This window comes from Paramisgurnus dabryanus, chromosome 8 (genome assembly GCF_030506205.2).
Source record: "Paramisgurnus dabryanus chromosome 8, PD_genome_1.1, whole genome shotgun sequence".
NCBI classification, from domain to species: domain Eukaryota; kingdom Metazoa; phylum Chordata; class Actinopteri; order Cypriniformes; family Cobitidae; genus Paramisgurnus; species Paramisgurnus dabryanus.
Window position 1 is genome coordinate 24,882,713 of NC_133344.1, and position 23,713 is coordinate 24,906,425.

Genomic DNA, 23,713 nt, shown 5'->3' on the forward strand with positions numbered 1-23,713 from the left:
GTCTTTGGCTGTCTGATCATCGTGGATTACTTCTGTGAAGGATGAATGCACGTTTGTTGGGGTTTATCCCTGTTTTCTACCATTATAAGCTTGGAAAAGCAAGGACATTTACTAAAATAAATCCAAATGTGTTCGTCTGAAAGATGATGGATGCGTTTCTCGAATTGCTTGAGGGTGAGTAAATCGATTTGGCTGGAGTATTGCTTTTACCTAGCAGATGAGGTATTACAATTGTGAAGCTCATGATCAGTTGTCCATCTATTTATTGTTATCTTGTAGGGCAGAGACATTACCTTTCCATAGAGAATGCAGCCTGTATGGTCTAGTTCCATTGTTTGTGGTTACCAGACAGTGTCACATTACATATGGGTGCTTTAGTCTTGTGGTTGCCCTTTGGTTTGCTTGTTTGTAGACTTCATTTGTTACTATGAATTATTTAAAACAGTGGACTTTTTTGGTGTCCTTGTTTGCCAGACATTGAATACTTTTCAAAAGAGAAAACACAATGCCTATTACTTTCTTTTACAACAAACACTTGTACGCTTTTAGTCTTTGTATGCTCTAACACAAGTCTTTATATCATGTTCAATCAGATTATGTAAGGTTCCCGTTTTCTGAATGAAGATATATCAGTGACTTTTTTCCATGTGCCAGGCATGTTAAATTAATTTTAAATTAGAAAGATATTGGATAACTGTGCAGTGTTTTGCCTCTGTGCAGTAGTGGACTACTTCCAAATGCTGTGCTGCCCCCATCATTGGACCACAACTACGCACAGTGGCAGGAGAGGGAGGAGATAGCCAGGGCTGAGCAGCCTCTTCTCATGAAAAAGATCATTCCTGCTCCTCGACCTAAAGCTCCTGGGGAACCTGACTCTCTGATCGCCCCAACACCACCTCCACCACCACCCAAGCTTATCAAAGGTAAAAATAATTGAATAATTAAAAAAATAATTGAAGATTTTTAACAATTGCTCATGTTTGTTGTTTTTCTGTGATAAAATGTTGTGCCACTTTACTGGTTGCACTTTTTTTATTCATCTTGGACTTAGACATTCAGTTTGGGGAAAGCTCAAAAATCATATAGCTCTTGAATCAAATAGGTTTAAAACAATGTGAGGATGTGCAATTTATTTTCTAGCAGGAAAGAAATTAGATGGGGTTTTTTTGGGGGGGGGTATATAAACAGAGATGTGATGGTTAAAATGTTTTTATAGTGACCCCAGATTTTCTTTTGTGTTCAGACCTGAGTCATGAAGACTGCATTGAGCACCCTACTCCCCCTGGTGTCAGTGACAACAGACTGTGTGCACTTTGTCTGAATTATGGAGATGCGAACACAAATGTGAGTCATCTTTCTCCCAAAAACACAATGGCACGTACAGATGCAGGTTTTTGATTATGCTGTTTTCTAGCCATGTTTTTTTACCAGACTTTGTGTTTTTTTTTTTTGCAGGACTGTGGGAGATTGCTTTATATTGGTCAGAATGAGTGGACCCATGTGAATTGTGCGTTGTGGTCAGCAGAAGTGTTTGAGGATGTTGATGGCTCTCTCAAAAATGTCCATATGGCAGTCAGCCGAGGCAAACAGCTGGTACGCAATCTCAGCCATATGCCATGTGTCATGTTTGTTCATTGAGTTGGAATGCTATAATATACCACTTATGTATTTTATGTTATGGAATAGGCCTATTAAAAATGCTTTGACAGTTATTCCCCATAAAATAGACTGCATGATGCTTTGTTATTTCAGCGTTGTGAGAACTGTCACAAGCTTGGAGCCACAGTGAGTTGTTGCCTGACCTCGTGTACCAGTAACTACCACTTCATGTGTGCACGTCAGCAGCAGTGCGCATTTTTAGAGGACAAGAAAGTTTACTGTCAGCGTCACAGAGCTCTGATAAAGGGAGAGGTAAGAAATTAAGTACATTAGTTAGCAGGTAATGGATTAATGATTTGATGTCTGTGTTGCAATGTGTTGGATTTATTGCAAGTAACAAACCTATATTACAGGTGGTGCCAGAGTCAGGCTTTGAAGTGACTCGGAGGGTCCTTGTGGATTTTGAGGGAATCAGTCTGAGAAAGAAGTTCATTAATGGACTTGAACCAAACAACATTCACATGATGATAGGTCTGTATTACTTTACAGCAGTGCTTCCCAATCCTGGTCCTCGAGTACCCCCTCTCCGAAAGTTTTAGATGTCTCCTTATTTTAAACACCTAAATCAGGTGTGTTAAATAAAGAGACATCTAAAACATTCTGGGAGAGGGTACTTGAGGCCAGGATTGGGAACAACTGCTTTAAATGGTGTATTAGTAATTAATAATGAACAAAGCACTGAAAACTCTAAAAAGTAATGTCTCTTTTTTTGTTGTAGGGTCTATGACGATTGACTGTCTGGGTATGCTAACAGAATTGTCAGATTGCGAAAAGAAGCTGTTTCCTGTGGGATATCAGTAAGTTAAAAATATTTTTTTGTATATGCAGTAAAATAAAATGGTCATGTATCCTAATACTTTGTTCTGTTTTTCCAGATGCTCAAGGGTCTACTGGAGTACGCTGGATGCCCGCAAACGTTGCGTCTATAAGTGCAGAATTCTGGTGTGCCGATCCTCTATGACTGAAAATATAAATAACTTAGCAGTTCAAGAGGAGAACCACACAGTGGCTCATAGTCCTCCACCTGTACTGGGTAATAAGCTTAATTTAACATTTATTGGTCCTCATTCAAATGTTTGTTTTGCTTTTAAAACATTTATGATTTCTTAACATCGTAGCTTTGCCTGGACCCACAGATTCCATAAAACCACAGAATGTGCCTTCCAAACCAGAACCAAGGGTTTATTTTAGAAACAGACACCCCAGCTACCCACCATGTCATCGTTCTCCCACTACCAGACCACTTCCATCCCCAGGTATTAGATACATAAATACATTTTAAATTGTTTTATTTTTGTATCTAAAACACATGTTAAATGCTATATTGTGTGTGTTTTTTTAGATGGTTTTACCAGGTCAACCCATGAGATTGTGACTGTGGGGGACCCTTTGCTGAGCTCCAATCTACGAAGCATCGGATCTCGTCGACACAGCACTTCTTCTGTCCCCCCTCAACCACCTAGGCAAAAGGTTTCCCTCCCTCCACAGGGAGGCACCGTTTCTGGTACAGGTAATCCATCTGCCATCGCCCTGTTTACAACTGCTAAGGAACCTGTAAGCAGAGAGATGGAAACAGGAAGGGCAACATCTGGAGAAAGAAACCACAGTCGAGAGGCAAATGCAATAAACAGTGGAGCACAACGTCGACTCAATTTCGGTTTCACTGAACGAGTAGAAGTTGGCAGAGAAGTAACCAAAAAGCATTCAGAGGTTGACGATTTAAAATCATCACAACCAGCAACTGTAAGTCAGGTTTCACCACCTCTAGGAACTGCAGTTTTGACTGGACATCAAAGAGGAAGTGGCAGTCTCAGAACAGAGAAAGGCAAACAAGCCACAAAAGATACTGATCTTCCAGCTGGAGCCACGTTTACATCCAGTCATCCACTTGCCTCCCTTCCAAAAGACAAAGCTAATCCAGTCAAGGAAGGAAATGTGACAACAGTGACTGCATCAAAAGACACAGGAAAAACTGGGTTGCCTCAGTCGGTTTACAGTAAAAGTGGAGGTAGGAAGTCCCACGACTATGTGTCCGGCCCAACTCCGGCAGCAGCAATGAAGCCTCTCTGGACATCTGGTGCCAAGGTGGGAGAGGAGGACATAAAGCGTGGCTTCCAGGCAGGTCCTGCCATGGTTGCTAGTCATGGAACTTCTAGCACCAAAGAAAAACACTCCAAAGCAAAAACAAATGTGACCAGAGATGTTTCAAAAGAAAGAAAAGAAACTCCACAAAACAGAAACACAGTTCATAAAAGCAACTCTAAAAGCAGTAATGTCAAAACGCAAGCTCAAGGTCCAGCTGCACAAAACAGTAGCAATAAACCCACAGCACTGAGCAGTAATAAAGTTTCTGGCACAGTGGAAGTTAATAAATTTCATCAGAAGGAAGGGGAAAAGCCAATAAAGTCCAAAGAGAGATTTAGCCTTGCGAAAAAGCATAGTTCAGCATTGGAGTCTATTCAGACAAAAGCAGGTGTAGTAGAGAGAGGTATTAGGCAACCACACATACACTCTAAGTCAAGTAAGGAAGTTGCTCCAGTTGAAAAGAAACCCACAGAGAGACTGCCACTGATGTCTCAGAAAATGGATCCTAATGGAACCAAAGCTGTCAGCATTTCCCCTACTACAAATCCATTCACTTCTGTTAACCCTGGCAGTCATGGACCCCAAAGAAGGTCCTCTCGAGCAATGGTTTTCTCCCCGTCTGCAAGCTCGGAGAGCTCTGAGTCAGACAGCCATATCCATCCGGATGTTTCAGAGGAGCATCTTATGGACCACCGGTGTGCTGATGAAGGGGAGGACCATAATTTGGAAGATGAAGGCAGTGTTGATAAACATCATGAGGATGACAGTGACAGTTCAGCAGGTTCGGCAAAGCGCAGATACCCTAGGCGAAGCGCCCGTGCACGGTCAAACATGTTCTTTGGACTAACCCCTTTCTATGGTGTGCGATCCTACGGTGAGGAAGACATACCCTTTTATAGCAGTGGGGAATTCTCCATGAGAAAGCGGACTGGAAGCAGCAAGCGTTCAGCTGAAGGACAAGTAGATGGAGCAGATGATATGAGCACATCTTCTTCAGCAGACAGTGGAGAGGATGAAGAGGGAGGAATTGGTTCTAACAAGGACACATACTATTATAACTTCACACGCACTATTATAAACCCTAGCTCTGGTCTTCCACCAATTGCTGGTATTGATCAGTGTTTAGGAAGAGGGTCGCAAATCCACAGGTTCTTGAGAGATCAGGCAAAGGAGCAGGAAGATGACAGTGATGAGGTGTCAACGGCAACCAAAAATTTGGAACTGCAACAGATTGGTCAGCTGGATGGTGTGGATGATGGTTCAGAGAGTGACGTTAGCAGCAGTACAACTACCGCCACTACTTCATCTACTCATAAAAGCTCTACAAAGAGGAAGGCTAAAGAAAGAGCTGACAAATTAAGTATTGACTCTGGGAAAGACGCAGAGAATACCACAAGTGGAGGTGGTGGTAGTCGTAAAAATCAGAAGGATAACTGTCTTCCATTAGCGAGTGTGAAAACACAAGGGCAAGACCCCCTTGATTCTCAGTTGTCCCTCACCACTGATCTCCTCAAGTCTGATTCTGATAATAACAACAGTGATGACTGCGGTAACATCCTGCCCTCTGATATTATGGAGTTTGTGCTGAATACTCCCTCAATGCAGGCTTTAGGACAGCAGACAGAAACACCATCTGCTGAACCATTCTCTTTAGATGAGAGTTATGTGGATGTTAACCAAAGAAAGGATATGCTGTTTGAAGATTTTACTCAACCATTGCCTAGTACTGAACCTGTAGAAAGTGGGGTGAACACTTCAATTGCTGTTGGAGAGTCGTATGGTCTTCCTCTCGAGCTGCCCTCCGACCTCTCTGTTCTAACAACTCGGAGTCCAACGATAAATAACCAGAACCATGGCTCACTCATCTCTGAGTCTTCAGAGCGCTCCATGTTGGCTCTTGCCACAGAGGAACCGGAAGATGAGAAAAATGTGAAAAAAACGAGAACAGGGTCTACTGTATCAAACAAAAGCCCACAGGACAGCTGTGGAGATTCCCATGTTCCAGATGGTCACATGACTCCAGAACATTTTATTCCTGCACGCATTGATGGCGACCATATTGCAAGTCCTGGAGTCACATCTGTGGGAGAAACGGGGAGCCAAGATCTGACAAGAGCTACTAGCACACCGGGCTTACCTAGCTCACCCACCGTGGCTCTCCAGAGTCAAAAGTTCATTCCTGCTGCTACGATTAGCTCAGGTCCTGCTCCGATTGCGAGCTCTGCTGTTCAAGCTACAGCCTCTCAATTAAAGCCTGGCCCAGAGAAATTAATAGTGCTAAACCAGCATCTGCAGCCCCTCTATGTATTACAAACCCTTCCCAATGGTGTAACTCAAAAGATTCAGATTGCACCATCTGTTAGTGGGACAGGTGTTATGAACACCAGTGCCCCTGTTTTGACTGGCCTCAGTGCTGGCATCTCCACCTCACAGTCCATTTTCCCAGCTGGTGGTAAAGGATTAGTGCCCATTTCTCATCACCCCCAAATCCATGCCTTCACTAGCACCGCACAGACAGGTTTCCAACAAGTCATTCCAAGCACCACATCAGGCCTCCTCATAGGTGTTCACGATTCCCAAATTGGTGTGACCGAGGCGGGACAACGACATGATAGTGTTGCTATGGTATCTAGTGCCTCCTCCATCTCGACCCCTACAATGCTTCCCTCTGTTCAAGGCAAGAAACGCATTTCACGTCTTAACACTCATAAAAACAAGAAACAGGCACGTTCGAAGAGCCAGCCCACACTTGCTCCTTCAGATATTGGGCTCAATATGACTCTGATAAACCTCTCACCGGCACAGATCACTACAGGAATCCCTGCTCAGCCTGGCCTGGTGGAACTGGGAACCATAACCACACCTTCCACACCTCATCGCAAAATTCCCAATATTATAAAACGACCAAAGCCGGGTGTGATGTATTTGGAGCCTACTCTTCTACCACAGTCCATGCCCATTTCAACCACAGCTCAGCCTGGTATGTTGGGACACGATTCTTCGGCTCACCTCTTGCCATGTACTGTGTCAGGGCTTAACCCAAATCAGTCAGTTTTGAATGTGGTGTCGGTGCCTTCAAGTGCACCTGGAAACTTTTTGGGAGCAAGCTCTGTATCACTTAGTGCCCCGGGCCTCATCAGCTCTACTGATATCACCGGACCTATAAGCAACCTGCTCAAAGCCAACCCTCACAACCTGGGCCTTCCAGAGCAACAGATGGTTCTTCATTCAGGACCTCAGATGATGTCTCATCTTACTAATCCTGCCCAAACGTCCATTGCCAGCAGCATCTGTGTTTTTCCCCCAAACCAAAGCATAAGCATGTCTGTCAACCAGCAGGTGGACAAAGAAGGCAATGTTCATCTCCAACATTCACTCAGTCGGGTCTTAGCAGATAAATCTGCGGACCCAAGTGCAAGTTCAACAGGTCAGGTGCCTCTTGCTCCTAATCCCATTACTCAAGACCTGAGCAAAGGTCATGTGCTTGGAGTCCTGACACAGAGCTCACGAACCTCACCCATCTCGCGCCCACCACAACAGCAACAATCCTTAAAGTCACCTGCTGGTGGTGCCTCCACAGCTGTTGGGAAAGGAAAGCAAAAAGCTAAAAGGCAACGACCGAGCTCAGATAAGAGCAGTGGAAAGAAGCATAAAGGACTTCATTCAGATACGCTAACTGTGGACACCTCTGCAATCCAAATCTTAACTTTTACAGGGTAAGAAACTGATATATAACAAATAATTTTGCCTGTGGTTGTTCAGAGAAAATTAATTTAAAATGTGAATTTATTGTAGGGGCCGTGAACTTTCATCACCCGAGCCAATGGATACAGGGCAGTCTAATGAAAGCGGTTTTAAAAAGAGGTAAATGGATACCATGATCTGCAATTTTATTTAATTGTATTTCACATAATTAAACACCTTTTTCTTTCTTCTTAGTAACTCTGTCACAGCTGATTCCTCTTCTTTTAAACAAAAGACCATAGCCACTCGTGATGAGAAACCAAAGACTGCAGGTGGTTAAAAAATCTTGCCTTATAAAGATTCTTGTTGGTGTCAATTTAGTTTGGTGTTGGTGTAACACAGATTTTTTCCCCCCTATTGATGCAGGACTACCAACAAAGAATGGTGGTAAAGGATCAAATGCATTCTCAGTGGAAACACCTGATCAGAGGGAAAGTGGGAGAGAGTCCTCTTTGGACTACAAACCCAAGAAAGGCCTTATGTTTGAAATCAGCAGTGATGATGGATTTCAGATTTGCTGTGAAAGTATTGAAGGTAAGTGAGGGTAGATTATAATGCATCATGCAAGGCTATATCAAGTTATCTGTTTTTAAGTTATCAAAGCTGATCTTTAATTTGATGATACAAGACGGTGTAAAAATCTATAATCTCATTTCTGACCCAGTCAGTCTTCTGTGAAGTTAATTTCCTGTTTCAAATTCCTGTTAATTTTCAGAGGCATGGAAGTATTTGACAGATAAGGTACAAGAAGCTCGTTCCAATGCTAGACTGAAAGCACTTTCATTTGATGGTAAGAACATTAAAGCTTTTTTGTCAGTATATTACATGGTATTGGCACAAAATTGATTTGTAAGTAATCATATTAATCAAGTTTTTTGCTTCATGTTTTCTTTTAGGAGTGGATGGGTTGAAGATGCTGGGTGTGGTTCATGATGCTGTAGTTTTTCTACTGGAGCAGCTATATGGAGCCAGGTATTGCAGAAACTACAAGTTCCGTTTCCACAAACCTGAGGAGCCAGATGACCCTCCTATCAACCCTCACGGATCAGCTCGTGTTGAGGTTTTCCACAGGTAGGTCAAAAGTTTTTATGTAAAAGCTTACAATTTACCCCATTCAGTCAACGTCATTACAGTGGTTAGCGAGTAGAGAGCGCTGAAACAAATCTTTTCATTAATAATATGCTTTGATAAGGACTTCAATAGACCTGTTTGTGCACCATGATGACGTAGCAGCATATACGCGCACAGTTTGGCAACGGAAGTACAGCAAGAATCAGCAGTGAAGCAACACAGATAGAGAAAGTAATTTTCAACTTTTTTAACACCGCTACCAGATCCGTGTTCTATAGTGGAGTGGATAGAAGATGTAGCAGATGCCCAAATATAAAGTGGCCAGATGCATATATACGTATATTATATTAGCGCAAACAAACGCAACAACCAGACATGTTTATGCTGGGAAACCATTTTAATAAACTTTCTGAGTTGCTAACACGTTAGAACCAATGGAAAAAAATACCAATTCTGTTGCCTAAATGCACGCACAGGCTATTTGATCACGTGAGCTGTTAAAGGGTCTATTGGACTTTAAATGCAATCTTCTCATTGTTTTGAATATTTTGCCCTCAAGTTCAACATTTTCAAATCCTTATATCTCGGCCGAATATTGTCCTATCCTCACAAAACATACATCAATGGAAAGCTTTACAAATAAAAAAATTGACCGTTATGACTGGTTCATCATTGGTGATAATTAACTTTAAACTCATGCACAGCATGTTGTGTATGTAACTGACTTGTAACTTCGATGTATTTTTATATCAATTTAATTGCTAAGTTTTTATAATTGTGTATTTTTGTAGGAGATCAGTTCTGGACATGTTTAATTTCCTGGCATCTAAACACCGTCAGCCTCCTGAATACAACCCTCAGGAGGAAGATGATGAGGAAATGCAGCTGAAATCTGCTCGGTGAGTCACTCTACTGACCTTGTTTTAGCCTCTCCTCATTGGATCAAAGCATAACAATTCCTGTTGTTGTTTCCCGTTGTTTTCACAGCCGTGCCACCAGCATGGATTTGCCACTGCCTATGAGGTTCCGGCACTTGAAGAAAACATCCAGGGAAGCTGTAGGTGTCTACAGGTATGAAAGCCTTATATTTAAACCAAAACTGGAATTAAAAAAAATGCGTACCATTTGTTTTAAGACAACCGTGCATCCACAGATCAGCCATACATGGCAGAGGTTTGTTCTGCAGAAGAAATATTGATGCTGGAGAGATGGTGATCGAGTATTCTGGGACCGTCATTCGCTCTGTCCTAACTGACAAGCGCGAGAAGTACTATGATGGCAAGGTAGAAACCCAACACAGTGATGCCTTATGGTCTATAAATGCATCCTCAGTGTTACTCATGAATTTTTTTTTCTCCATGCAGGGAATTGGCTGCTATATGTTTCGTATTGATGACTATGAGGTTGTGGATGCCACCGTGCACGGCAATGCAGCTCGTTTCATTAACCATTCCTGCGAGCCCAACTGCTACTCGCGTGTGGTCAGCGTCGATGGTCAGAAGCACATTGTCATTTTCGCCATGCGCAAAATCTATAGAGGCGAGGAGCTCACATACGATTACAAGTTTCCCATTGAAGAACCAGGCAATAAGCTGCCGTGCAACTGCAGGGCGAAGAAGTGTCGCAAGTTTCTCAATTAAAAGCAACTCGCAAGCCCACCTGTGAAATGCTTGAGAGACTTTTCAAGGGAAGAGACTTTTTTTAATGTTTTGTTGTTGACGCAGGCTCAGGTTATCAGAGGGTTAATGGTATTGTGCCTCTTAAGTTGTTGGAGTTTTAGAAAAGGCGAATGAGCAGAGTCAGAACAGAGAGGATTATCTTTATGTCCTCATCGTTAAAGCCCAAATTAAGAGATTAGTGCCCCCCTCATTCTTAACTTTTGTATGTGATGTATGATTATTTGTTTTAATTTAGTTTTTTAAGAAGGAAATTGTAAACTATTTTAAATTTAAAGGTATAGTCTGGCCTGCCCTTACTTACGAGTGTGACATTGCTAAACATTGCCACATTGTCCATTCTTCACCAAAGTGCAATTTCGGAAGGGAAAGATTTTTCATCTTTTTAGACTGACAAACTGCAGTCAGTACATAATCCTCTTGTTTTAAGCCTGAGCCATTTAAGCATCTCTCCCTTTTTGAATGTACATTGTAGCCTTCAGAGCATCCATCGTTGTCCTTGCTAAGCTGGGTGGGCCTGATTCTCTGACGGAAGACACTGTAAATATCAACTTGTATTTTGAGGTGATTAAGGGGAAACACTAGGGGGAGCAGTGGTCCCAGGAATAGATCATCTTTTGAATGGTACAAAAAACATGAGTAGTTTGTATTTGAGATCTTAAAAATAGGCCAGCAACGAAATGAGTTTTAGGGGCTGGCCTGGTTGAGATCCTGGTGGACTGACAGCCAGATGACCACAGCTATTCTGTGGTCTGGGGGAAGTTAGATTTATTTCTTTACTACCCATTTTTATAGTAATACAGAGGAAGAGTAGCTAAATCGCTTTTTATTGCAAATAATTATCATTTGCATGTACTAAAACTTCAGTTTTTTAAAACAATATTTGTAGGATTTGATTGAGTCCAAATGATGTAACCATTTTATTCATTGGGTCTCTGAAAAGGGAAGCTTAGCCCATAAATATGTACACAATTATTCAGATCATTTAAATTTTTTCTCTTACTGACAAAAGTATCAGTCTATCAGTATGTGTATATAATATGTATATTTTTCTTACAAAGGACTGAAAAAGCACTCATTGGTGAATAGCACTTAATTATATTTATATTTTTAATAAAACATTGTATTTATTTTGTAAACATTTTTGTAGGAAATTGTAGAGAATTACAACACTAATGCTTTGTCCAGACATTTTGATAGCGCCGTCTCTCTAAAATATTTTTTGTAGGTCGAACGTTTTTTTCTATTCCAAAGACTGAACCGGTTACGGTCCCCACAGAATGCGGTCCACCAGTGGCTCACATTGCCAACCCAAATCAAGCATGTATGACTCACTTTGTGCCAGCCTTAAATTCACATTTAGGAACAGCCCACCTGCCCCCTACAAGACCCTCTTTACGGTTACCTTTGTGCATTTCCACTAAAGGGTAAAATGTCTTAACCATTCTAGCAACTGACAAGTTCCAAAGTTGATTCCATATATTTTGTTATATCAAAATATTTTCGTAGAGATTGGTGTAATGCAAGGAATTTGCCACGGAGGCTTTCCCATGTAAAACTACTTTAAAGCACTATATATATGGAGGAATCAGAGGGCTCTCTGTTTTTCCTTGTGGTCTTGTGCACTGAAGATAAGTCGTCTTCCCAGTCTTCTTCAACACATGTTGCCTTGGCATCGCGCGCGGCTCCAGTTAGCCATTTGATATACGTTATATGCTCGTTTTGTCTTGTAGACTTCCCCCAAACTTTTCCCATTTAAGGGATGAAGCGTTGTTTGATCCCTGTTTAAATAAGGCAACTGTTATGGTAAGACTCTTCTTCCATGTTTTTTTCAGATCTGAAGTTTGGTGCCTTCTAACTATTTTGTTTTGGATAATAGCCCCCATTTGTTACAACATGACAGTCTAAATCGTTCTTGGCATACATCTCTTTACGCTGGAAAATAAGTCAAATAAGTTTAACTAGGGCACAAACAGATTCTTTTTATGGGTAAACTATCCGCTGTTTTGTTTTTCATGAATGCATTTTAAAGGGATACTGTAGCACGAGTATGTGGATGAGTATCGCAGAATGACTTGGGATCTGTACATACTTCTAGACAAAGCTGCTTTGTGCAACTGTGGTTTTCTCAGCGAGCCACTATTAAGGCCAGTTCCTCAGTGTCTCCTTGCCTCGCAAGTTTTAACTCTAACACACGTTTTTTTTTCTCGGCCGCTGCAGATAGCTTCACGGTACCTTGGCTAAAACCAGTTTAGCATTTCCCAGCATTTCAATTTTGGCACTACGGCACTGTAGATCAGAGGAGTTTTGTATGTTGCCTCATTTATCATTCGGTTGGCTCCTGTATCAAAGCCTTATTTTATGTGCACGTTCGTTTTGATCTGTTTGTTAAGGAATTGCGGTTTAGCCATCTTGATTTCAGGGATACTCGGGGGGGCCTGCCCGACTTTCCTCTCGCCCCGGCACCCCTGTGGAGCAGGGACGTGCTGAATTCTGCAGCTTGGCCGTCGTTGAATGTATTTTAGATTTAATTAATTTTATTTTGTTCACTTTTCTCCAACAAGAAAGGCTGGGAAGATACGGGACAGATTTGTATTTCAGGAAATAAGAGGATTATACAGCAATGGCAATCTTTGCAGGGTTATACAGATAATCTATTGCTCAGTCTAACGAAATAAGATTTTTATTTTATTAATATATTTTCTTTTGTAATGCAGTTACTAATCGTAAGGGCTTTGTAATAGACTCCTGCACAGACATCAATACAACTTCTTCAGACGCTTCATAAACCGACGTGATAGTGCTCAGTCAGTGTTGCGGAAGCAGACATGCTTCGTTTTTTTCTGGAATTTACTCTTCCACACCACACACGTGGTACCACACCTTCTGTAATTATAACCTACAATATTTATTCACACACAGTATACATGGATATACATATATATGAACTATAAACGTGTTTTAATAGTAACTTGTACTTCAATATCTACACAATATACGGAATGGTCAGACGAACTTAGTTACAGTAGCAAACAGCAACTTCATAATGGTTAATTGCAATGTTCAGTGTATAATCTTTAATGGTTTTGTGTTACAGAAAAACTTTATAGAGTAACTAATGTGCATCATTTCAATATCAAGATCAAGTACCAGTTTTTCTGTGCCTGTGTACGTTCCCCTTAAGCGGAGCATTGCAGTTTTTTCCTTTATTTTTGTATTTGAATTTTTTATTTGGAAAGGAGCGATATTTATATTATGAAAAATCATGTAAAATGTGGTTGTAAACTTTGAGCATTGATATTTTGTTTGCTTTTAATGGTGTAGTTGGCTTTATTTTACTCTGTACATTTTTAAACAGTTTGTGGACATCAGGAGAAAAATATTTCATGCCTGAACCCAGCATTGTCACCTTTACCTCTCTATCTTATCGGGACTTAAGTTGTACTTTTTCTTATGTGATGTTCTGTAATATGTAACCGTAACCATTCTATTTATTTATTTCTGAAACATCTCTAAATGTGCACTGAGATCAAGGTGTCATATATGCTCCCACGGTTGACACGGCTCCCTGTTTATGAAAATGTATGGCTAATTTTGTACAGATATGTGTTGCGGACCATCTGAGGTACTTTGGGGGATGAGAGAGGTCAGACCCTTGAGACGGGGAGATTTTAATTTGTTCCTTTTAATGGACTTTTCGTTTTCTCTGTAGCTTCAAGAATTTCATGTCGATGTTGATACTGACAGTTTTACTTTTTTATTTTCTTCACGTTTGCCCCATCAGTGTTTTACCGTTTTACAGAAAAATGAAGGAAAATTGTCCTGAAATAGTCAACCACAAACTACTTAAGGATGAATGTATAATGAGGAAAAAATTGTACATTACTGTAAAAAGGAAAATTTCTAATCATGTTTATTTTCTATGCACTTTTTTTATTTAAGTGATAGTTTAAATAATAAACATGTCTTGTTTACTCAGATTTGGGATCCTTTTTGAATCTTCTTTATACTTCTCAGTTCATAATGTAATCCTTACAGTGCAGACAACAAGGAGCCATTTAAAGTCTCTTTGAAGTAGTTCAGCCTGTTTTTATGAGCCATTAGATGGGAATAACAAGGCTAGTAAATTGTTATAAATAGGCATGAATACCCCTAATGAGTTTTAACCCACATACTGAAGTTGGGTAACAAAGAAACAGAAACGTCTGTGCCACCCATACACACAGCAAACCCATTTAATATTCATTTCTATGTGTTCAGTCGTTGAGGAATAACCACATACTTATTTTTTTAATGCACAGCAGATTTTTTACCACTTGATGTGGTGCCATTCATCATTGAACTTGTTTAAAAGTATGTTTTGTCATTATTTTTACTGTCTTTATACTGGAAATGGTTAAATATCCCAGTTATCCACAGGACTTTAATTCCTCAATGGTTTTGTTCTCCACAAAAATGGCATTCTGCCATTAAAAACCCCAAAGTGATTATATACACAAGGGTCTCAGCAGACTGTTCACTGGCGCCCAAGACCAAATCTATCATTTTTACTGTATCAGATGATATTTAAACATTAAAGGTTGGACAAGCTACAAACATTTAGTCTCTATTTCTTGGACGCTCTCTCTTTCTCCCTCCCCGTCTCCCGACCTCCCTCTTTCTAATTGGCTTTCAATAGCTTGTCATTTCCTCTAAAGAATAGTCGTGCTCACTTTTTCCCAGACTCTTTGGACAGCAAAGCAAAGAGGAGCTTTACTCTGGTTTCTGTTTTGAACGCTCTGTCAATCTGCTGAGGCTTCAGAAAAGTGAATGGTAAGTGTTTGTCTTTATTGGACGAAAGAAAAAATTTTATCATTGCGTTCACGGAAGAAGTGTTAAGTTTTTATAAACAAAATGTTCAGGTTTTTTTAGGGAAGTCCACCATTTAGATATAAATACAACAATTTATGATTCACCACCGATAATGTGATTTACTATTCTAGCATTAGTACTGAGTCATGGAAAATTTGCTTATGTAACTTAGCAAGAATGTTTATGTCATGTATTATTTTCAATTACTGTTATAGCTGAATGTTATGATCTTCTCAGTATGGTCAATTACTTGCTGTTAAAGTAAGTGACTAAATGAAGTTTACTGTTATTCACAATTCTGGCAAACAGTGAAACTGAATTGTTTATTCACATACCAGTGAGTGCTATCTTCTTCAGTTTCAAGATAAGCAGTTAGCAAAGAAAAGCCTTTGATGAATTCATTGCAGATTGTTTTAATTGTGTTATAATGTTAAAGTGATAGTTCACCTGAAAATAAAAATTCTGTCATCATTTACTCACTCTCGTGTTGTTACAAACCTGTATAAATTTCTTTGTTGTGATGACCATGAAGGAAGATATTTTGAGAAATGTTTGTAAACAATGAGTCCTATTCACTTCCATAGTATTATTTTTTCCTACTATGGAAGTGAGCGGGACTCATGATTGATTTGGTTACAAACATTCCTAAAAATATCTTCAGAACAAAGAAATTATTTCTAATTATTAATTAAAAATATATATATATTTGGGTGAACTATCCCTTTAATACACTGATCTTGTTTGAGCTGTTATCCAATTGTTAAAAGCTTATGCTGAAAATAGTGCTGCAATAACCAAATGAAACATACAACAACATGTGATAAACTCAGTTTTGTTTTGCAATCAGTCTAGTAAATGACCAAAAAGGAATTTATTTTGTGCTTTTTGGCACCCCAAGTATGTCCTCCTATGGTTCAAGGATTGGGCTCCTTACAGCATTTTGAACTAAAATACATAAACACAGTCCTGAGAGATAACAAGAAACCATCCAGATGTCCTCGAACAGATGTTTCTCTTGAAATAAAGAAGCATGTGCATTGGCTGATTATGCAAGCCCTTAAAAGAATGTTTGGTGGTCTGGTTGTACCTCTCATTGTGAGCCATCAGCAGTTTCTTAACTTTTATATGAAACAGCTGCTTTAAAGACAGCAAACTTGCAGGGAAACCTGCTGATTTACAGCTAGACATAAAGGGTTGGAAATGCTCGGTTCCAAGCTGAGTTACCAGAAGTGACAAGTAAATGAATCCTACTTCCTGCTTTAGAGACACTTCATGTTTGTAGCTTGATTGTATTGGCACCTCAGCAAAGATGGCAGATGGTAAAATGGATTTTTCATTACTCACCAACTCACTGTGGACTTGTGATTCTGTTGAGCTGCAGAATCTTAAGTCAAAGGTCTGAAAGTGACACAGACGATAGGGAAAACAAAGTGCTATATGCAGCTGACAAAATATTAATTCGTAGCTAGGACTACACTGTCAGGAAAAAATGGTCCATAGCTGGCACTGGGTCGATACCGTTTCAAAACTTACACATTTGTACCTAAAGAGTGCATATTAGTACATCAAATGGGTATATTGTACCAAAGAGTGCATATTAGAACCATATTGGTAGCACAGAGTCATATAAGTACCTTAGAGGTGCATATTGGTACATAAAAGTGCATATTAGTACCTCAAAGAGTGCATATTGGTACCAAAGAGTACATAGGTATATATTGGTACCACAGTGTCATATTAGTAACTCAGTGGTGCATGTTGGTACTAAATAGTGCATATACATACTTTATAGGTGTAAATTGGTACATAAAAGTGCATATTAGTACCTCAGAGAGTGCATATTAATACCTCAGAGGTACATATTGGTACCACAGAGTCATATTGGTACCTCAGTGGTGCATGTTGGTACCAAAGAGTGCATATATGTACCTAAAAGGTGCATATTGATACAAAAAAGTGCATATTACTACCCCCAAAGGTAAATAATGGTACCACAGAGTCATATTAGTACCTCAGAGGTGCATATTGGCAACACATGGTCATATTAGTGCCTCAGAGGTTCATGTTGGTACCAAAGTGCATATTAGTACCTCAGAGGTGCATATTGGTACAAAAAAAGTGCGTATTAGTACCTCAAAGAGTGCATATTGGTACCAAAGAGTATTAATACCTCAGAGGGACATATTGGTACCAAAGAGTGCATAGGTATATATTGGTACCACAGTGTCATATTAGTACCTCAGTGGTGCATGTTGGTAACACATGGTCATATTAGTGCCTCAGAGGTGCATGTTGGTACCAAAGAGTGCGTATAAGTACCTCAGAGGTGCATATTGGCATACAAAAAAGTGCAAATTAGTACCTCAAAGAGTGCATATTGGTACCAAAGAGTGCATATAAGTTCCTTAGAGGCGCATATTGGTACATAAAAGTGCATATTAGTACCTCAAAGAGTGCATATTGATACCAAAGAGTACATATTGATACCTCAGATGTACATATTTGTACCACAGAGCCATATTAGAACCTCAGTGGTGCATGTTGGTACCAAAGAGTGCATATATGTACCTTAAAGGTGCATATTGGTACAAAAAAGTGAATATTATTACCCCAAAGGTACCTAATGGTACCACAGAATCATATTAGTACCTCAGAGGTGCATATTGGTAACACATGGTCATATTAGTGCCTCAGAGGTGCATGTTGGTACCAAAGAGTGCATATTAGTACCTCAGAGGTGCATATTAGTACCTCAAAGAGGGCATATTGGTACCAAAGAGTGCATATAAGTTCCTTAGAGGTGCATATTGGTACATAAAAGTGCATATTAGTACCTCAAAGAGTGTATATTGGTACCGTAGAGTACATATTGATACCTCAGAGGTACATATTGGTACCACAGAGTCATATTAGAACCTCAGTGGTGCATTTTGGTACCAAAGAGTGCATATAGTACCTTAGATGTGCGTATATACCAAAGAGTGCATATAAGTACCTTAAATGTGCATATTAGTACCTCAAAGAGTGCATATTAGTACCTCAGAGGTGCATATTGGTACAAAAAAGTGCATATTAGTACCTCAAAGAGTGTATATTGGTACCGTAGAGTACATATTGATACCTCAGAGGTACATATTGGTACCACAGAGTCATATTAGAACCTCAGTGGTGCATTTTGGTACCAAAGAGTGCATATAGTACCTTAGATGTGCGTATATACCAAAGAGTGCATATAAGTACCTTAAATGTGCATATTAGTACCTCAAAGAGTGCATATTAGTACCTCAGAGGTGCATATTGGTACAAAAAAGTGCATATTAGTACCTCAAAGAGTGCATATTGGTACCAAAGAGTGCATATTGATAACTCAGAGTTACGTATTGGTACCAAAGAGTCATATTAGTACCTCAGAGATGCATGTTGCTACCAAGGAGTGCATATTAGTACATCAACGGTGCATATTAGTACCACAGAGTCATGTTAGTAATAGTGCATGTTGGTACCAAAGAGTGCATATTCGTGCCTCAAAGAGTACATATTATTATCTCAGAAGTACATATTGGAACAAAATTGCATATTTGTACCTTAAAGGTAGGCCTATATTGATACTAAAGAGTGCACATTAGTACCTCAAAGCTACATACTGGTACCAAATGTATGCATATCTGTACCCAAATAGTACATATTAGAACCTTTTTAAAGGGTACCGTCGCAGTGACAGCATTTTTTGATACTTTCTTCTGACAGTGTGCAAAATAATTATACTTTAAAATGGATGGAAAATACATCCTGTTTATTTTGTTATTGGACGCCAACTTCCAATTACGCTCTAGAATTCTGGCAGGACTCCGTCTGACATTTGGTAAAAGCTAACAAATTATGCAGGTGCTGGCAAACAAAACTGTGCAATTTAAAGAAAATTCATCCCAGACTACACGACACTACACGAATGGTTCGATTGCTGTTTAATGTTTTAAGGAAATGTTTACTTTTGCATAAACAATTTTACACTCTTAAAAATAAAGGTGAAATAAAAGTTTCTCCAAAAAAACCTTTCAGTTAAATAACTATATTTATTATTTTAAGACTGTAGAGCTATACTTCTGCATTTACACTTCATTATTGAGCTTGTGCTTTAGTAATTATGATGTACTATTACATTTCTTATGGCCCGATCGACTCGAAGGTGAGATCATGCAACTCTCAGTGTTGTACCGGACTGCTTTTCACATCAACTGCTGTCTTCATACCATACGTCTGTTTCAACCTAATGATGCTGACATCATCTTAAAGCATTATAAGACTATGATTAAGACTTAATTCCTTTTCTGTCTTCCCTTTAAAAGAAACGTTCTTTTCTCCACAGACTGAAAGCAATGACATCTTTGCAGACGTGGCCACTTTCCTTCCTGCTTGTTATTGCAGTGCACTGTTCTAACTCACTGGAAGACAACAAGATCCCCAGTTTATGCACAGGCAGCCCAGGTATCCCAGGATCTCCTGGATTGCACGGCAGCCCTGGTCAGCCTGGCAGGGATGGACGAGATGGACGTGATGCGCAACCAGGAGAGAAAGGCGAAAGTGGGAACAGAGGAGAGCCAGGTACATAAAATAAATGCTAATGATATATTATTACATGTTGAGCATCTAAAGTTCCCTGTAAAGTCTTATTATAAATGTGTTTTTAGTTTGTCACACCACATAAAAATATGTATTTAACACCCAAACAATTTTGAAGGATGGAAAAAATTATAATATAAATAAAATAAATTATTAAAATCTTAGAAAAATAGGCAGCATTTTTGCTCTCAAGCTGTGGGGGCGTGTCCGCTGTCGGCGCTGAAACCACGCCCACACGCGGTAAAGCTGCCGTCCGTCTCTCTCAACTTTCAAATACAGCTCCAACCGAATGGACAGGGGCGGGGCCATGCGCGGTGGCTCAACTGCGTCATCGAGCCACCGTTTTAAGCCCACCTAAAACCTCCTGATCTCAGAAATGGTGATCAAACTGTTTAACGATCTAACTCTGCAATTTATAACTACATAGTTTACAGTCTTTGTGACATGTTTCAGCAATATATTTCCATCATAAATGTGTTCAGAATTCTTTTTTAAGATTGACTTTACAGGGACTTGTAAAATTTAATGTAAAAATATGACTCTATCTCACATTTACTAACCTCTTTAACTACATATTAACCACATATTCAATATTAGTCATACATAAAACAAATCCCATAATGTTTATCATTCACAGGTCAGCCAGGTATAAGGGGTCTCACGGGAGACAGAGGCGATCCAGGGGAAAGGGGAGAAAAAGGAAGCCCAGGCGAGTGTGCAGTGGCACCCAAGTCAGCGTTCAGTGCCAAGCTTTCTGAGGCCCGCACTGCACCCCTGACAGTAGGGGAAGCAATACGCTTTGACAAGATTATTCTGAATGAGCAAGGGGATTATAATCACGAAACCGGACGTTTCACCTGCAGAGTTCCGGGTGTTTACTACTTTGCTGTTCACGCCACAGTCTACCGCTCCAGCTTACAGTTTGACCTCATTAAGAACGGACACACTGTGGCCTCCTACTTTCAGATCTTCGGGAACTGGTCCAAACCGGCCTCACTATCCGGAGGAACATTGATGCACTTGATTCCAGGTGATCAGGTGTGGGTGCAGATGGCACTGACCGAATACACAGGGTTTTACTCCAGCCCTAAGACTGACAGCACGTTCACTGGTTTCCTAGTGTACTCAGACTGGAAAAACTCTGCTGTATTTGCTTAGATGTAAGACATTTATATTTCTGCACCTAGATATCGGCAAAGGTGAGACAAAGGCCTTCTTTGGTCAGCACTTGGCCTACAGTAGATCTCTCCTGTTTCATCAGCTATTCCAATGAATTATATTCAGCTTTGAACAAATTATCCACATCAGGTTCAACACATTCCAGTAAAAACGCACGCACAAATTGTTTATTCTGGTTAGCAGTCTGTATTTTGTGAAAAAGCATAATAAAATACTTTCAATCACTCCTCTGGAATATGAGCTCAATAAAAATAATAATTTGTCATTAAATGGGTTTTTGCACAGGATTTATACTGCACTCAGTCACAGATGGGGAGTAGTTATTACAGGTCTCACGGAGCATTTAAGGTCAAGAAAGATGGAGTTGTATGCTTTGTTAGACTATATCGGACTGTATTGTGTAAATGTGCTAAAATTACATTGACAGAAGGCCAAAATCCATGTGTTTGGAAGTTTCTATTTTAAGTCACAGGGATGTATGAAAAGCCCAAGATGTAAATATCAAAAACAAGCCCCTTTCCTTTTCTCTCACTTTCTATCTCTCCATTTCTCTTGGTTTTCCATGTTTTCTTTCAATAAATAATTCCAAATTTCCCCTGGATGCTGGCAGAGATATACATGGAATGTTTTTACAGAAAAGCTGAGAAATTTTAGGTACATTTGTATCCTCCCTTTGTGCAATTCAATCTTATGAGATCATGGCCTATCCCCACCCAGCTGCAGAACAGTGCGTTTTAACCAGATCGGACAGTCATAACAAGTTAAGAGGGGTGTCTGATTCCTAATCCTGAATCTCCCAAATAGATTTTTCATCTTGATACAAAATAATGCGCATTATTTATGCCTCTAATGATAGATTAATTGATGGAGCCGTTTTGACAAAAAAATTTAATTAATGAAGGAATTAAGCTGAGGCCAAAGAATGACAATTTCCATAGGTTGAACACACTGTATGGTAACAGAGCAGTCAACCTATTTGCCACTTGATGAACTGTTCCATCAAGTGGCAAACAGAAATAAAAATCTGTTCAATTTTATTATTTTTCTACTCTTATACTGTTAAATTATTTGTTATATATTTAAGGAAAATTCAGAAGAAATGAGCATAAGAGGTATGTGTTTAATCTTCTCTTATATATATATATATATATATATATATATATATATATATATATATATATATATATATATATATATATATATATATATATATATATATATATATTAGGGCTGGGCATAGATTAATCTAGATTAATATCATACAAAATAAAAGTATTTTTTTGCATAATATATGAGTTTGTGCTGTGTGTAAATATTTATTTATAATATAGAACATATACAAATATAAATAAATAAATATATATATATATACATGTAAATGTTTCTTAAATACATACATGAATGTGTGTGTATTTATATATACATAAAAATTACACAAAAAAACCTATATGTTGTGCAAAAAAAACTTTTATTTTGTATGAGATTAATCTAGATTAATCTATGCCCAGCACTTATATACATACATCACTGTAAAAAGTGAAAGTTGGATATACATACATACATCACTTTAAAAAGTGAAAGTTGGATCTACTTAAAAAAACTTTATTTGGTAACAATATGTCCTCACTTTAAGTGTCCTCACTTTAACAAATTGTCCTCACTTTTAGTAAAAAAACGTTTTACTTAAATTGGTAACACCTAAAAAAAAACTTTTTTTAAATTTTTTTCACAAAACATTTAACTTTTTAGGTGTTGCCAATTGAAGTCATTTTTAGATAGATCCAACTTTCACTTTTCACAGTGCAGTATTTCTCATTAATATTAGATGTGACACCAGCAGGGGGCGTCTATTTATCATTATAAGGATGACTTTAAAGTGCACAGAAATTAACCCGGATAGGAAATTAAACTGCATTTATTACATCTGTAAGCGTGTGGTTGACTTCTACTAATACAAGAACCCTCTTGGCATATGGGTGTGTATTTAATTTACAATCTAAATTCATTACTATTACACATACTTGCCAGACATACAGCTCAAAATTTTTTAAATGATTTTGAAACTATAACCACTTGGTGTCGCTGTTGAACAGTGTGACTGACTTCAGTGGCTCACACTATTTAGGCCTAGTTATATTAGTTTATATTAATATTTATTTTCCTCAGATTTTATACTATGTATTAAGCAACTTTCATACTTGCCTCGTCAAAAAGTACATATGTTTTATATATTTAAAGTTTGTTTATATTCATGTTTTTAGTTGTGAGCTTGCTCTAATACCAGCAGGGGACGTCAGTTATCATTATTACCACAATAACCTACAGTACATGCAATAACAACAACCACCCAAAAAATCATTAAAATAATAATCTAATTAAAAAGTCATATGTAGCAAAAACAATGAGGTTTTCCCACCAATTACAATTTTAAATTGTATTCTCTCCATAGTTTTAATTATATGTAAATACAGCATGGGTAATGATGGCCATATTGGAAGTCCCCCGTGCATAGGGGAAAACATTATTTCCAGTGTGGGTGTGAGTAACTCGTGTTTTTTCCTTTTCTTATTGACACAGGGGCAGGAATGTCCCATTGACCTGTAGGAGGGACTTCCTATTTGTAAGGTAAACTTAACCCATATATATATTGTTCAGTGGGCCCAGGGCCAGAGACTCTGACATATACACAGTGAACGTGATGACCCTCTGATCAGAGCTCAATTTATTCTACTAGATCAGGGAGTTTTAAACTTATGATACCCAAAACTGTGTAATTTACAGTGTTTTCTACTGACTGAAAAAAGGCTTTGTCTTAAATTTGATTTAAT

General features: G+C 39.0%; 2 protein-coding genes across 3 annotated transcripts in view; both read left to right on the forward strand.

Annotated features, from left to right (window-relative positions):
- kmt2a (lysine (K)-specific methyltransferase 2A) overlaps positions 1–14,215 on the forward strand; it is a 33,091-nt gene extending 18,876 nt beyond the window's left edge. Inside the window, exons 18-35 of one of the 2 annotated variants that reach the window (XM_065281187.2) lie at positions 721–923; positions 1,244–1,344; positions 1,456–1,593; positions 1,753–1,911; positions 2,013–2,130; positions 2,378–2,456; positions 2,535–2,692; positions 2,778–2,915; positions 3,002–7,460; positions 7,540–7,608; positions 7,684–7,760; positions 7,855–8,022; positions 8,204–8,278; positions 8,385–8,559; positions 9,351–9,458; positions 9,547–9,630; positions 9,713–9,842; positions 9,924–14,215. In XM_065281187.2, coding sequence (XP_065137259.1) covers positions 721–923; positions 1,244–1,344; positions 1,456–1,593; positions 1,753–1,911; positions 2,013–2,130; positions 2,378–2,456; positions 2,535–2,692; positions 2,778–2,915; positions 3,002–7,460; positions 7,540–7,608; positions 7,684–7,760; positions 7,855–8,022; positions 8,204–8,278; positions 8,385–8,559; positions 9,351–9,458; positions 9,547–9,630; positions 9,713–9,842; positions 9,924–10,199 — 6,715 coding nt within the window. In that variant the 3' untranslated portion in view covers positions 10,200–14,215. The remainder of the gene's footprint in view (positions 1–720; positions 924–1,243; positions 1,345–1,455; positions 1,594–1,752; positions 1,912–2,012; positions 2,131–2,377; positions 2,457–2,534; positions 2,693–2,777; positions 2,916–3,001; positions 7,461–7,539; positions 7,609–7,683; positions 7,761–7,854; positions 8,023–8,203; positions 8,279–8,384; positions 8,560–9,350; positions 9,459–9,546; positions 9,631–9,712; positions 9,843–9,923) is intronic. The other variant, XM_065281188.2, reaches the window with a different exon arrangement.
- A 678-nt stretch (positions 14,216–14,893) lies between these two features.
- On the forward strand, positions 14,894–21,109 carry c1qtnf5 (C1q and TNF related 5). Its single transcript, XM_065281189.1, has 3 exons — positions 14,894–15,047; positions 19,453–19,688; positions 20,344–21,109. The coding sequence occupies exons 2-3, from the start codon at positions 19,463–19,465 to the stop codon at positions 20,862–20,864; spliced, it is 747 nt and encodes a 248-aa protein (XP_065137261.1). The 5' UTR covers positions 14,894–15,047; positions 19,453–19,462; the 3' UTR covers positions 20,865–21,109.
- Positions 21,110–23,713: the final 2,604 nt, after the last annotated feature.